This window comes from Dermochelys coriacea, chromosome 6 (assembly GCF_009764565.3).
Source record: "Dermochelys coriacea isolate rDerCor1 chromosome 6, rDerCor1.pri.v4, whole genome shotgun sequence".
Lineage (NCBI taxonomy): Eukaryota > Metazoa > Chordata > Testudines > Dermochelyidae > Dermochelys > Dermochelys coriacea.
In genome coordinates this window covers 34,557,272-34,572,727 of record NC_050073.1, presented here as the reverse complement: position 1 = coordinate 34,572,727, position 15,456 = coordinate 34,557,272, and the positions used below count along the sequence as shown (strand labels likewise).

Sequence of the window (15,456 nt, the reverse complement as noted above, 5' to 3'; positions counted from 1 at the left end):
TTGAAGGATAGCCACTCTTAGGTCTGTAATCGAGTGACCAGAGAGATTGAAGTGTTCTCCAACTGGTTTTTGAATGTTATAATTCTTGATGTCTGATTTGTGTCCATTCATTCTTTTACGTAGAGACTGTCCAGTTTGACCAATGTACATGGCAGAGGGGCATTGCTGGCACATGATGGCATATATCACATTGGTAGATGCACAGGTGAACGAGCCTCTGATAGTGTGGCTGATGTGATTAGGCCCTATGATGGTGTCCCCTGAATAGATATGTGGACAGAGTTGGCAACGGGCTTTGTTGCAAGGATAGGTTCCTGGGTTGGTGGTTCTGTTGTGTGGTGTGTGGTTGCTGATGAGTATTTGCTTCAGACTGGGGGGCTGTCTGTAAGCAAGGACTGGTCTGTCTCCCAAGATCTGTGAGAGTGATGTGTTGTCCTTCAGGATAGGTTGTAGATCCTTGATGATGCGTTGGAGAGGTTTTAGTTGGGGGCTGAAGGTGTTGGCTAGTGGCGTTCTGTTATTTTCTTTGTTGGGCCTGTCCTGTAGTAGGTGACTTCTGGGTACTCTTCTGGCTCTGTCAATCTGTTTCTTTACTTCAGCAGGTGGGTATTGTAGTTGTAGGAATGCATGATAAAGATCTTGGGAGACAGACCAGTCCTTGCTTACAGACAGCCCCCCAATCTGAAGCAAATACTCACCAGCAACCACACACCACACAACAGAGCCACCAACCCAGGAACCTATCCTTGCAACAAAGCCCGTTGCCAACTCTGTCCACATATCTATTCAGGGGACACCATCATAGGGCCTAATCACATCAGCCACACTATCAGAGGCTCGTTCACCTGCGCATCTACCAATGTGATATATGCCATCATGTGCCAGCAATGCCCCTCTGCCATGTACATTGGCCAAACTGGACAGTCTCTACGTAAAAGAATGAATGGACACAAATCAGACGTCAAGAATTATAACATTCAAAAACCAGTTGGAGAACACTTCAATCTCTCTGGTCACTCGATTACAGACCTAAGAGTGCTATCCTTCAACAAAAAAGCTTCAAAAACAGACTCCAACGAGAGACTGCTGAATTGGAATTAATTTGCAAACTGGATACAATTAACTTAGGCTTGAATAGAGACTGGGAATGGATGAGTCATTACACAAAGTAAAACTATTTCACCATGTTATTTCTCCCCCCACCCCACCCCACCCCACCCCCCACTGTTCCTCAGATATTCTTGTTAACTGCTGGAAATAGCCTACCTTGCTTGTCACCATGAAAGGTTTTCCTCTTTCCCCCCTTCCCCCCCCGCTGCTGGTGATGGCTTATCTTAAGTGATCACTCTCCTTACAGTGTGTATGATAAACCCATTGTTTCATGTTCTCTGTGTGTGTATATCAATCTCCCCTCTGTTTTTTCCACCAAATGCATCCGATAAAGTGAGCTGTAGCTCACGAAAGCTTATGCTCTAATAAATTTGTTAGTCTCTAAGGTACCACAAGGACTCCTTTTCTTTTTGCGAATATTTTCCAGGTGATTCTTCCATGTTAGCTTGCTATCAAGTGTCACACTGAGGAATGTGCTGTCCATATATAGTTTACAATATTTTTTTATTTTCCTATTAGTGAATATCATTTCTTTTGTTATGCGAATTGAAAATGTAAAGTCTCCGGTTTTCTCAGTCCATGCTTTTCCTAAATGCTTCATTGATTTGCTTCTCAGCTATTCCCTGGTTTCTCTTTTGAGCCCATATGCCACAATCATCTGCGAACTTGGATATGCCTATTCCTGCACTCATCCTTTTTAGAAGATCAATTATTATTATGCTTAATAAGAAAGGACTGGTGACACTCTCTTGTGGAGTGCCATTTGAAATTGTATATATGCTAGGATAGGCTTTCCCTATTCTGACCTGCATAGTTCTTTTATTTAAGAAATCCTTTATCCACCTCTATATTCTTCCTTTCATGTCCATGGATGCTATTTTATGCAATAAGCCTTCTCTCTACAACATATCTTATGATTTTTCAATATCTAGGAAACCTATATATTCTTTATTTCTCCTACATTTTTGTGCTTCCATCTTCACTCTTACTATATGATCAACTATACTCCTCCCCATCCTGAGCCCACTTTGCACATTGTCTTTAAGGCTATTTCTCTCGAGATATGTTGTTAATCTTTCAGTCATCATTCTTTGCATGGCTTTACTCATACTTGAAGAAAGGGCAATTGGCCTGTATGCATCATGTCTTGCTTGCAGCTAACCTGGTTTCTACACTGGGACTACAACCACATGTTTCCACTGCATTGGTAGCTCACTTTTTCCCCATCAGCATTAGCAGCATTTTCAGATTCCCTTCAACCAGGTGTTTTAGCATTTTGTTACATATGTCATCCTTACCTGGTGCAAAGTTTTTGCCCTTAGCTATAGCTTTTTGAAGTTCCCCCACATAGAAGTGTTCATTTAATAACTAATATCATATCCTTATCTTCATCCCACCTCTTCCAGTTCTCATGATTCTTCAAATTTTTTTTTCCTCATGTGGATTTCTATTCTCTGATTTTCACTATTATTAACGTTGGAGAATATTTCGGCTAGGGGTTCTGTGTTTTTCTTCATAAGAGCTTTATATCCCTCATCCTGTTACAATGAGCCCTGGTGTACAATTACTCTTACCTTGTATTCCATTCATTGTCCTAATCTGCTTATATGCCTGTGATGTTTTAGCATCTTTATTTATTTTCCCATAATACTTTCTCCAACTTCCTTTTTTTTCTTTTTTAATAGTCCTTTGTGCAATTGCCTTGTTTGTTTTATATTTCATTAAGTCCTCACTATTCATTGTATTGTTTACTTTTTTATATGTTTTGTTCCTTTCCTTAATTGCTTTTGTTACACTCCTCATTCCACCGTGGTACTTGTGTTCTACCTTTAGGGTGACCAGATAGCTATACCTAAGATAACTTTGCTGCCATCATGATTCCCTTAGTTATATTACTACTAAGGGTATGTCTACACTACGAAATTAGGTTGATTTAATAAAGTCGATTTTTAGAAATCAATTTTATATAGTCGATTGTGTATGTCCCCACTAAGCACATTAAGTCGGCAGAGTGTGTCCTCAATACCGTGGCTAGCATCAACTTATGGAGCGGTGCACTGTGGGTAGCTATCCCACAGTTCCCACAGTCTCCGCTGCTCATTGGAATTCTGAGTTAAGCTCCCAATGCCTGATGGGACAAAAACGTTGTCGAGGGTGGTTTTGGGTACATGTCTACAGTCACCACTCCCCCCTCCCCTCCCTCTGTGAAAGCAATGGCAGACAATTGTTTCGTGCCTTTTTTCCTGGGTTACCCGTGCAGACGCCATACCATGGCAAGCATGTAGCCTGCTCAGCTCACCGCTGCTGTTGTGAGCATTGTAAACACCTTGTGCATTATCCTAGAGTATGTGCAGAACCGGGCTAAGAGACGCCAGCACGAGGCCGATTGTGATGAGGACATGGATGGAGACATTCCTGAAACACGGGCTGTGGCAATTGGGACATCATGGTGGCAGTGGGGCTGGTTGATACAGTGGAACGCTGATTCTGGGCCCGGCAAACAAGCACAGACTAGTGGGATCGCATAGTATTGCAGGTATGGGATGATTCACAGTGGCTGCGAAACTTTTGCGTGCGTAAGGTCACTTTCTTTGAACTTTGTGAGTTGCTTTTCCCAACCCTGAAGCGCAGGAATATCAAGATGAGAGTTGCCGTGACAGTTGAGAAGCGAGTGGTGATAGCCCTGTGGAAGCTTGCAATACCTGACTGTTACCAGTCAGTCGGGATTCAATTTGGAGTGGGCAAGTCTACTGTGGGGACTGCTATGATCCAAATAGCCAATGCAATCACTGACATTCTGCTATCAAGGGTAGTGACTCTGGGAAATGTGCAGGTCATACTGGATGGCTTTGCTGCAATGGGGTTCCCTAACTGTGGTGGGACTATAGACGGAACACATATCTCTATCTTGGCACCAGACCACCTTGCCAACCAGTAAATAAACTGGAAAGGGTACTTCTCAATGGTGCTGCAAGCACTGGTGGATCACAAGGGACGTTTCACCGACATCAACGTGGGATGGCTGGGAAAGGTGCATGACACTCGCATCTTCAGGAACTCCAGGCTGTTCGAGCAGTTGCAAGAAGGGACTTACTTTCCAGACCAGAAAATTACCATTGGCGATGTTAAAATGCCGAAAGTTATCCTTGGGGACACAGCCTACTCCTTGATCCCATGGCTCATGAAGCTGTACACAGGCAGCCTGGACAGTAGTAAGGAGCAGTTCAAGGAGGAGGCTGAGCAAGTGCAGAATGGTGGTAGAATGTGCCTTTGGATGTTTAAAAGCTTGCTGGCGCTGTTTGCTGACTAGGTTAGACCTCAGCGCAACCAACTTTCCCATTGTTATTGCTGCTTGCTGTGTGCTCCATAATATCTGTGAGAGTAAGGGGGAGATGTTTATGGCAGGGTGCGAGGTTGAGGCAAATTGCTTGGCAGCTGATTTTGAGCAACCAGACACCAGGGCGATTAGAAGAGCACAGCTAGGCGCGCTGCTCATCAGAGAGGCTTTGAAAACCAGTTTCATGACTGGCCAGACTACGGTGTGACAGCTGTGTGTGTTTCGTCTTGCTGCCCCTTTGTTGATTTTAATTCCCTGTAAGCCAACCACCGTCCCCCCTTCTATCACAGCTGGCAAAGTAAATAAAGTATAGTTTTGAAACCATGCATTCTTTCTTTATTAATTAAAAAAAAAGTGAGATCACTGACAAGGTAGTTCGGGTGGGGTGGGGTGCGGGAGGAGGGAAGGACAAGGCCACATTGCATATTGTAGCCACACTACAAATCAAAACTGTTTGAATGACAGCCTTCTGTTGCTTGGGCCATCTTCTGGAATGGAGTGGCTGGGTGCCCGGAGCCTCCCCCCCCCGCATTCTTTGGCGTCAAGGTGAGGGGAACTTGGGGAGGAGGGCAGACGGTTATACAGTGGATGCAGTGCTCTTGTTGGCTTTCCTGCAGCTCCAACAGACGCTTCATCATGTCCGTTTGTTCCCCCATTAGCCTCAGCATCGCCTCCAGCCTCTGCTCTTTGCGCTTACTTAATGCTTTCCTGGCCTCTGCCACTGAATGCCTCCATGCAGTCAGCTGTGTCCTATCAGTGCAGGGGGACTGCACGAGCTCGGAAAACATGTCATCGCAAGTGCGGGTTTTTTCACCTTCTAATCCGCGATAACCTCAGGGATGGAAATGATAGGGGGAGCACAGAAACATTTGCATTTTGGGGGAGATAAAAAGGGAGAATAAAATTTAAGATGATACATTTCTGAGAACAAAAGGGAGACTCTTTCACAGTGAATCAAGCAATTCACAGGAGACAGCACATGGGCTTTAAGTACAAGGTCACATTTTGCCTTTTATATTGAGCGCCTGCCGGTATGGTGACACATCACAAATGGCTGGGCAACAGAATTCGGTTTCCAGGCAGCCATGGTAAGCCTTTTGGTATGCAGGGTTGGCTTCTTCTGCCTTCATAACATGTGGGAATGGTTTCAAACTGCGGTGTCCTCCTTTCCATAGCAAGCAATACTGGTTGGGTTTCACATTTAAAAGGAAGGGCTGCGGTTTTTGGGTGGATGTGCAGCACACACCTCCCACCCCACCGCATGGCTATTCTCCGGGATGATCCCTTTTAGCCAAGCACAAACAACCCAACATGAATGGGGTCCTTTTACTGTTCCCTTACAAAAATTCCCCTATCTCAGCCAGGTGACCATGAATTTTATCACTCTTCTGAGGCTAACACAGAAAGATAAAAACCGAATGTTGCTTGAATGTGATCAAAACGCAGGACCATTCGCTGCCATGCTTTGTGCTGCAATGATTCCAGACTACTTGCTACTGGTTTGGCGTGGTAAAGTGTTCTACCATGGAGGATGAAATAAGGCAGCCCTCCCCAGAAACCTTCTGCAAAGGCTTTCAGAGAACCTCCAGGAGAGCTTCATGGAGATGTCCCTGGAGGATTCCCGCTCCATCCCGAGACACGTTAACAGACTTTTCCAGTAGCTGTACTGGCTGTGAATGCATCCCAATTCTTCAGGGAAAATCAGACATTATTGCTTTTAAACCCTGTACTATAGTTACAAATGTGCAGTCACCAGAGGTGCCTTCTCTGGCTTCAGAGTCAGGGATGAAAAGGTCCTGGCTGCTGGGGAGAACGGATTCACTGCTTGCCTGCTGCACATTCTCCTCCTCCTCCTCTTCCTCTTCCTCATCCACAAAATCCTCCTCCCTGTTGCGTGAGACTTCCCCCTTACAGGTGTCCATGGGCAGTGGTGGGGTAGTGGTAGGGTCCTACCCCCCCAGAATGGCATGCAACTGATCATAGAAGTGGCATGTATGGGGCTCTGACCCGGAGTGACCATTTGCCTCCTTTGTCTTTCGGTAGGCTTGCCTGAGCTCCTTAACTTTCACACGGCACTGCTGTGTGTCCCTGTTGTAGCCTCTCTCCACCATGCCCTATGTGATTTTGGCATATATTTTAGCATTTCTTCTTTTTGATTGGAGTTCGGCCTACACAGATTCTTCTCCCCATGCAGAAATTGGATCCAGTGTCTTCCTTTCAGTCCATGCTGGAGCTTGTTTGCAATTCTGGGGGGACTGCATGGTCATCTGTGCTGCTGAGCTCGCCACGCTGACTGAACAGGAATAAAATTCAAAAGTTCCAAGAGCTTTTACTGTGTACCTGGCTAGTGCATCAGAGTTGAAAGTGCTGTCCAGAGCAGTCACATTGGAGCACTCTGGGATAGCTCCCGAAGGCCAATACCGTCAAATAGCGTCTGTACTACCCCAAATTCGACCCAGTAAGGTTGATTTTAGCGCTACTCCCCTTTCCAGGGAGGAGTACAGAAGTCGATTTTAAGAGCCCTTTAGGTCGACAGAACGGGGTTGGTTGTGTAGACGCATTCATTTTAAAATCGACCTAACGTGGCTAAATTCAACCTAACCCTGTAGTGTAGACCAGGGCTTAGTTCACAATATCATCCCTTATACATTGTTCATTAATATTTTATTTACATTTACTTCTAAATAGTTCCCAGTTTGCTTTTTTAATATTCTAAGTAGGGGCCTTCCTCCATCCTCAACATTGCCTTTACCTTGATATTCTATAAGGATAGGGAAGTGATTATCTTCTTTATCGACTTTGCAGCTGTATTTGCTTGCTATACTACTGGACACTATTCCCAGATCTTGACAGGAGAGATTTTCATTGGCTGCATTAAACCAAGTGGGTGTACCATCATTCAGTATTACTAAATTATTTTCATTAATAAATTGTCTAAACATTTGCCATTCTTACCATTTTTTCCACTTTCCCACATTCTGTTGTGGCTGTTTAAGTCTCCACATATAATAAATATATAGGCTTGCTGCATCTTCAATTATCTGTCAAATCCTTAATCTCCAGTTTTCCACAGGGGTTGTATATATTATATGTTCTCAAAGATGAACATTTATTTTGAGTTGGAATCTCAATAGTGTTTTACTTTACATTTAGTTTCTTCACCTCAATTTCAAGATACATTCAAGTTTTTCTTAATTATAAAGAAAGGTTTTTCCTCACTCCCAGTTCATACTTCTCCATCTTGCCTATAGATGCCATATCCTGGGATTCTAAAATCTAGTTTTTCTATTAAACCTGTTTCTTGTATTCAAATATTATCAGGTTTATTAGCCTTATCAAGGATATTTTTATTTAGTTCCTGTCCATGTGCTATTAGGCTATGCGCATTACAACAATAAATAGTACTATTTTATTTATCTTTTACTATTTCCTTTTCTTAAAAAAGCAAGGAGTCACTCTACTGATAAATTGCTAACATGTAGGTACTTTTCTGCTGCTTTAACTATAATTTTCATTTTCTCTTTTTCCCTGTCTGTGATGTGCAGTTTACTACCTCAGTCATAAAAGCTATAAACCTCTCTTTGTCTACACATATGTCTTCTCCTATTTTCCTCTGTATCACTCATATCCTTTGATTTATTCTATTGTGTTCATCTCTTTCTCCTTACTGAGTTTCCTTTCCTCTTCCCCATTTGGTCTTAGATGCATCTTATTAGCTTGCACACATGCTATGCTATTTGTAATTTTTGTATCTCTCTTGATTGCTTTGCTGCCATAGAACCCCGTATGCTGCACTATGCTTTCTTGAACCACAGTTGCTATGCTTTATTCTGTCCTTTCCACAAAATTGTCATAGGAGTGCTCCCCTCCAGTTTTACTGCATCTAATTTTCCCTTTACATATATTTACCACATGTCCAAACATTTGACATCTGTAGCACCTCACCAAGGCTGGAATATATGGTTTGGTTTAAAAAATGTGGTATCCTATTGTTACCCTATTTGGAAGAATTTCTCTTTCAAATGCAACAAGCACAGCTTTCTTTCCCCTCCTCTCTCTTGCTAATGAGCGGCTTATTATCCCCTATGCTTTACTTCATCTTCTGTCATTTCAATTGGCACCCCATTTATAAACTCCTCTTGTCTCCATCAAATACTTAAGCAGTTGGCAGTTTACTTTCAGTTTTCCTCGCATTTTAATCTCTAATAGTTTCTCCACTTGATCCTTGTGTTTGCATTCAATTAATAGATCTCTTCCTTGTAGCTTTCTACGACTCCAGAACTTTTTAAAATTTACTCCGCCAATTCAGAGGGTTTATATCCCCTATCTTCACACCCTTGACTAGTGATTTCATTATAATTTCTAGTGTCTTGGAACTCTCTAACCCATTAATCTAGTCCCTTTGCCCCCTCTTCACTATCATTTTTGTCCCCTGTCTTACATTTTCCCTCTTTCTCCCCTCACAAAGATAAAAAATTGGGACAGAACCCCTGAAATCACCTTGTCCTTCATTCCTGACTCCAGAGGACTTCAGTGGTCCTCTAGAGCTATAAGAAATTAAAAGAAACAAGCTGGATAAATGCAGGTGCATTTAAATTAGCTTCTTTTCCCCATTCTTATGGCTCTGTAAACATAGAGACTCCTTTGATGAAACTGGTTTGAAACATTGGTGCAATCTGACCAATGCAAATGTGCAGAAGCTCAGAGAGAACAAATGTGAGAGTGCCATAAAAGTGCTCCTTGATCATGGTTTCACATGAAAAAATTTGCAGCCCGCTGATAAGATGGCCCTAGTGATCAGAAGTAAATGCTTCCAAGATGTTATTTAGTGTAATTACTTCCTATGAAACATTCAAAGGACAGTTCCTTTTTCTCTCTGCTTCCCTCAACTTGATATCTTTAACAAGATATTCTTCTTTAGCTTCAGTTTTCAGAGGCAAATTCTATTATCTGTTTAACCTACACCTGAGTGTCTAACTCCCACTTTAATTTTGCCATTCTCTTATATATTTATCCACATTTTCACTGCGATTTCAGAAGAAACGTGACCAAGAGTCTACACTTGGAGGGTGCAGTCTCTAGATTTAATTGTATTATATTTGTATCTCTCTGTAACAAAGTGGCTTGCCCTTAGGCTGGAGAGTCTGGAACTCAGCCAACCCTGATTATAGAATGAGCCCCACCTGAGGGGAATCAAGCAATTCTCTACAAAGAACAGATGGTGGCTGCAACAAATGGAGGAGGCATAGGGAGTTGTAGTAATTGGGGGAGGGAGATATTGCAGGAACAAAAGAAAAATTAAAAAAAAAAAAGCCCTTGGAGGACTATGGCACTGGGAAGCTTGGAGGGTGAAGTCCAGTGAGCTCTGTGAAGAAGAAACCCTGACTGTGTTTTGGACTGGATGTGTGTCCCAAATAAGTGATAGAAGAAGAGCTTTGGAGGTGAGAGAAAATGTCAGAGATAAGTATGGACTTTTTCTTTGTGTTGTTGTTTAATGGACTCTAGTTTGGGACTCTGGGCTGTTGTAAACTAGTTCTGGTATCAAACTAGTCCTAGGAAGGGATACTCTTAACCAGAGAGAGCCTCTGAGGGCTCTCAAAGGGCCCTGAAGAGAGGGGAAAAATGGGTGGGGAGCCAGCAGAGCCACCACTTCACCAGGGGGGCTTAGTAAGCAGCAGTCTTGTTACACGCATTGATGCTTCATAACCATATGAGTGTGTTTATGTATACAGATAGTGCATATGCAATTGTAACCCACGCACCTCCTGGGTGTGATGTTATGTCCTATCTAGTGGCACCGAAACCACTTAGAGAGAAATTAAAATGAGTCTGCTCTAAAGCCTTAGTTAAGAGCCAGTAGGCTTTTAGCTCATGTAGTAGAGCAGGAGTGGGCAAACTTTTTGGCCCCAGGGCCACATCAGGGTTGTGAAATGGTATGGAGGGCCGTATAGGGAAGGCTGTGCCTCCCCAAACAGCCTGGCCCTGCTCCCTGACCACCCCCTCCTGGGACCCCACCCCCTATCCAACCTCCACACCCCGTCTTATGATCACCCCCAGAACCTCTGTCCCAACCAACCACCCCCGCTGAGAAAGGCAAGTATTTTCTGTAGGAAGACTTCAGAGGTGGCTCGAGAAAGAGAACAGATTTTGTGCCTGGGAAGGATGGCTGACATCGTATATCTGGGGGAACTGGGACTTCTTAAGCAGTTTTCACATAAGAGATCAAAATAGGGGCTGTGCAAGTAGCAATAATCAAATGAAACGTATATAAGAATCCACCCTTATTAGGCAACCTCCTATCATAAAGCATTAACCCAAATGCAAATCTGATCTATCTTTATTAGAAAACCATCTCTGTTAAGCAAACAATTCTTGTCTTAAGTGACCACACAAAGGATTTAACAAGAGCTCTCCATGTAACATTCTAATAAATATTTTACATGGAAGTTCCAAAGTTAAAATTAAGAGGGAGCTTAAGCTCTGTCACAGGGTGACTGGCCCTTTAAGGGGCAAGAGGTCAAGCCCCACCTGTGATTCATTTGGCCTTCCTACACAGGTGGGGAAAATGTATGTAGCTACTGGAGGCCTGGAGATAAGAGAAGCTTCCTTAGAGGCAAAGGGGAAGAGTACTGACCCTGTTAGCCTGCTTGCTAGCCACTTTCAGCCCTGGTGGAGGGGGAGCAGAAGCTCAGGGTTGAAAGCTGAGTGAGTGCTACAGCTGGCCTTAATTAGTAGTAGTAGTGTAGACCCCAGAATGATGCATATGGGACTCCTGACTCAAGGAGAGAGAGAGCCTATATAAGTTAGACGTAAGGCCATGGAGCTCCTGACCCAAGGAGAGGAAATCTGTTCAAAGTATTGCATGGTCCCAGAAGGAGGGCTGAGGGATCCCTGAGTCAAGGGGGACAAGCATAGGACTTGAGGAGTGAAGAGAGAGTTTCTTTTCTCATAAGAGACTTAATAAACATAACCCCACAAAGTGGGGAATCTTAAAGTAAGAACTCTCTCCCAAGCCAGAATACAAGAGCCAGGAGAGGGAGTGGAGGGCAGCACATCTCAGGGCCATGTTGGGCCACAAGAGGGCTGCTTGAGATGGCTCCTGTTATGCTGCATAAAGATCAAGTCAAGGATAATATATTTTGAATATATTTGTTTTTGTTTTATTTAATTACAAAATTGCTTACAGGTGCATCTATATTTAACAAGTGAAAATGTTAAAGTAAAGCCTTGTACCAATTGGCCAGCATGGGGATGTGTGCCTATCCAGCTGGAACATTGACTGCTTCTCCACTTAAATTAAATATTTGGGAGTTTTCAAGTATCCTGTTATAGTGAAAGTTTCTTTTTTTTCTCATTAAGGAGACCTGGACTGTGGGTTTCATGGGGATTGAAAACATTCAGTTAGCCTCATGAGAGATGTTCAGCACTTTGCAGGATTGGAAAGAATTTCCAATTTAAGCAGAATTTCACTATAATAGGAGAGGGCATAATATGCTCTGGCCCAGGGAGTGGTAGCAGGGCCTGTCTTCTGCAATATTGTGGCTGTTGGCAGTCTGAAAGCCAGTGTGCCTATTCCCTTTTAACCAATTTTCTCCTTATTATTTAAAGGACGAGCTAATCATTGGTCGGCAATCATTGGTGGTTCTCACTCCAAGAACTATGTTCTTTGGGAATATGGAGGATATGCTAGTGAAGGTGTTAAACAAGTTGCCGAGTTGGGGTCCCCAGTAAAAATGGAGGAAGAAATTCGACAACAGGTGAGTGTAATAAAAATAATTATGAATATCTTTAAGTGAAAGCTAAGCTACTCTTAGCATTTGACGTGTATAGCAATGTCATTGCACTGAGTAGTTTTGAATGGGACAAACCTAGGAAGGCCTTCTACTGGTACTTTTTATTTTTAAATCTGTTAAAAGGAACATGTTGAAGATAGCTTTTCTAGTTAGACAATCAGTATGCCATGTACCAGTTTTACCTTCTGATTTTCACTTTGTATTTGTAACTTATTCTGGTGGGCAAAGCATATGCAGTTCAAGTTAAAAATGCTGTTTCAGCAAATCAGAAGAGCACTTGTAAATAGTAGCATTTTTGCAAGTTTGCTCTAGTAAAACTTGATAGATCACGCAGTCCATTAGCATCATTAAAGGTAGAAGAGCTTTAACTGTATATCAATATTGGTTTTCTCCATCAGTAATGGAGTCTACTTTTTGAAATGGCTTTTAAACAAACAATTTATATTTTATTACATGGGATAGAATAAGCATCCAAGTAAAACATTCCCTTGGATTATTAACTGTTTATTATGGAATTGCCTAAGGACAAACCTAGATCAGGGCCCTGCTGTACTAGAAACTGTCCAAACACAGAGTAGCAGATGGTCCCTGCCTTGATGAGTTTACAGTCTGTCTAGACAAGACTGATGTAGTGTAGGGGAAGGGATAGAATACACAATCAGAGAGAACAATATGATGGCAGCAAATGTTATGATTTTTTGGGACTGGGTATAGTTATGAGAGCATCAGCTAAATTGAAAGAAAAGATTCAGGGAGTGAGGAGGACAGGGCAGTGTGAAGCTGAGGTGAAGACAGAGAGAGGGGAGAGTGTTGGAGCAAACAGCCAATCGGCACATGCAAGGGAAAATCCTGTCAAAACTGTAGAACGTCTTCAGTGTCTGAAGGTACCTGCTTTGGCAGCTGCTCCTTCTGGCTGTAGTTTCTAGCTGGTTCCTCTTGGCCTTGGGGAAAGACTGCTATGTGGCAGGGAAAGAGGAAACGAGGCTTCTACGCGTGGACTGGTGGTTTATCTAGGACAGTGAGGCGTGTGTGGAGACTGAGGTCAATATCTGACCCTAAGGGCTGAATTCTATCATTTGAGATAGATAGATATATATACACACACACACACACACACACATAGGGTTGTCATTAACTTCACTGAAAGATTTATGATTTCAGCAGCAGAATTTTGTCCCCAAGAGTAACTCCTACTCCTATGGTTGGATTTATATTGTATAAAATGTGTCTTGAGTGAATCCCTTCTGCTATGTATTTAAATGTGGATACATCTTCCTGTATCAAATGAGTGACTAGTGAGTGACTGAACCCCTTGGTCTCATGCAGCACTTTAGTTAACCTAAAAATAATTATGTACACAGGCACAATTTCATAATTAGGATGAGATACAGTATTTCTAATGTGTTTCCTGAAGACTTTCAGATTTAAATGCCACGTAAGTAAGGCCTCACTATTACTATTTATTTGAATTGTAGTAGTGACTAGAGGCCCCAGCCTCCCTGTGCCAGGCACTATCCAAACATAGTACAGAGATGGTCCTTTACAATCCAAGGTATTCTACAAACCTGTATCTTCAGCAGAAGCTGACTAGTACAGTTTAGACTAGCTGACTTTACTGTACAGATGAAAACTGCGGTGGGAAGTTATTGGTCTGAATTTTTTTAGAAACAGCAGCTTTCAGAATGCAAACAAAATAGACTTTCCCTAATGCTGATTAGCTCAGAATTAGTGTGAGAATAGTGCCACTTACAACCATAGCGCTAGATTCACCCCAGCTAGTCTAGGGCGATATAAAATCCATACAGGTTATGCTCTGGCCACAAACACTCTTTAGTGTGCATTGGTCCTCTGTGATTATGTTGGTGTGGAGAGAGCTGCAGCCATCCAGTACCATCTCAAAGTGACAGGTTTGTGGGAATAGACATTTTGACAAAACTGGATTTGTTTGAGAGTCCCTATACGCTTTGTGTGTGTGTGTGTGTGTGTGTGTGTGTGTGTGTGTGTGTGTGAGAGAGAGAGAGACATGAATGCTTAAATATGTGGCTGTATTTTAAAGAAGGGTAATGACAATACATAGTGAGTTTTTTAATAACAGGTAGGCTAAAATATGAGTTGGTGAGCAGTTAAAGGCCATTATGGGGGAAGTTTTCAAGGATCAAGAAAGGAGAGTAGATGAGATTTACTTTAAACTCCAAAATATAGTACATAAAGAGATTGGAGATAGGGCTGGCTAAAAATTCTCCGTGAAACTGTTTTTTTGGGGTTTTTTTTCCTCGATGGAAAACATAAGATTTCAACTAAAGAAAATCTTCTGAGAAGTGCCTGCTTTTTGGCAAAAAAATTTCAACTTATTGAAAAAACAAACTCCTGTAAAGCAAGAACTTTGGGCTGAAAACTGTGCCTTATAGGAGTCTTAGCCCTGGTCTACACAGGGGAGGGAGATCTAAGTTATGCAATTTCAGCTACGTGAATAACATAGCTGAAGTCAACATACTTAGATCAACTTACCGTGGTGTCTTCACCACAGTGAGTTGACTGCTGCCACTCCCCCATCGACTCTGCCCATGCCTCTTGCAGCGCTGGAATACCAGAGTTGACGGGAGAACGCTCGGGTGGATTTATTGCGTCTAGACTAGATGCAATAAATCGATCCCTGCTGGATTAATCACTGCCCACCAATCTGGCGGGTAGTGGAGACAAGCCCTCTGTGTCTCATGATGTACCATGGCAGTTCAGCAGGAGTGGAGACAATGGTGCTTTTTCTGTGTGTGGGTAGATGGATGTCTTCGGACCAGCTCTAATTAGGCCTTTTTATACTTATCTGAGTGTATTGTTAGAGTGGGGAAATAGCATGAAAATAGGCTGTTAGGCTTGAAAAATATTAAGTATGCACAAGGTACTTGCATGAGACCTTGTAAAATTTATAGCAATGTTTTCAGTACTTGAAAACAACAAATTGCCATTATGGTTTACAGTACCAAGTCCATGTGCAGTGCACATGTCAAATACAGTAATTAGAAAATGCTCTACTGCTATATCAAGGTATTTAACTTCTGTAGAACTGCACTGAAAAGTCATTTTTGTGTACTTGGAATTAAAACTATGAATATAGTTACCTCATTGTCTGTAAATGAGAAGTTGTATTTGCTATAACTTTACCTTTATGGGATGATTAAAATCACATGCTGTTAAAGGTTAATACCCTTTTTAAAATTA

At 42.4% G+C, this 15,456-nt stretch overlaps 1 protein-coding gene across 1 annotated transcript in view; it reads left to right on the top strand.

Annotated features, from left to right (window-relative positions):
• The window catches only part of SPON1 (spondin 1), a 320,275-nt gene that overhangs the window by 114,683 nt on the left and 190,136 nt on the right, over positions 1-15,456 (top strand). The window contains exon 6 of the mRNA XM_038407513.2: positions 12,056-12,204. Within this exon, the coding sequence (XP_038263441.1) occupies positions 12,056-12,204 (149 nt within the window). The remainder of the gene's footprint in view (positions 1-12,055; positions 12,205-15,456) is intronic.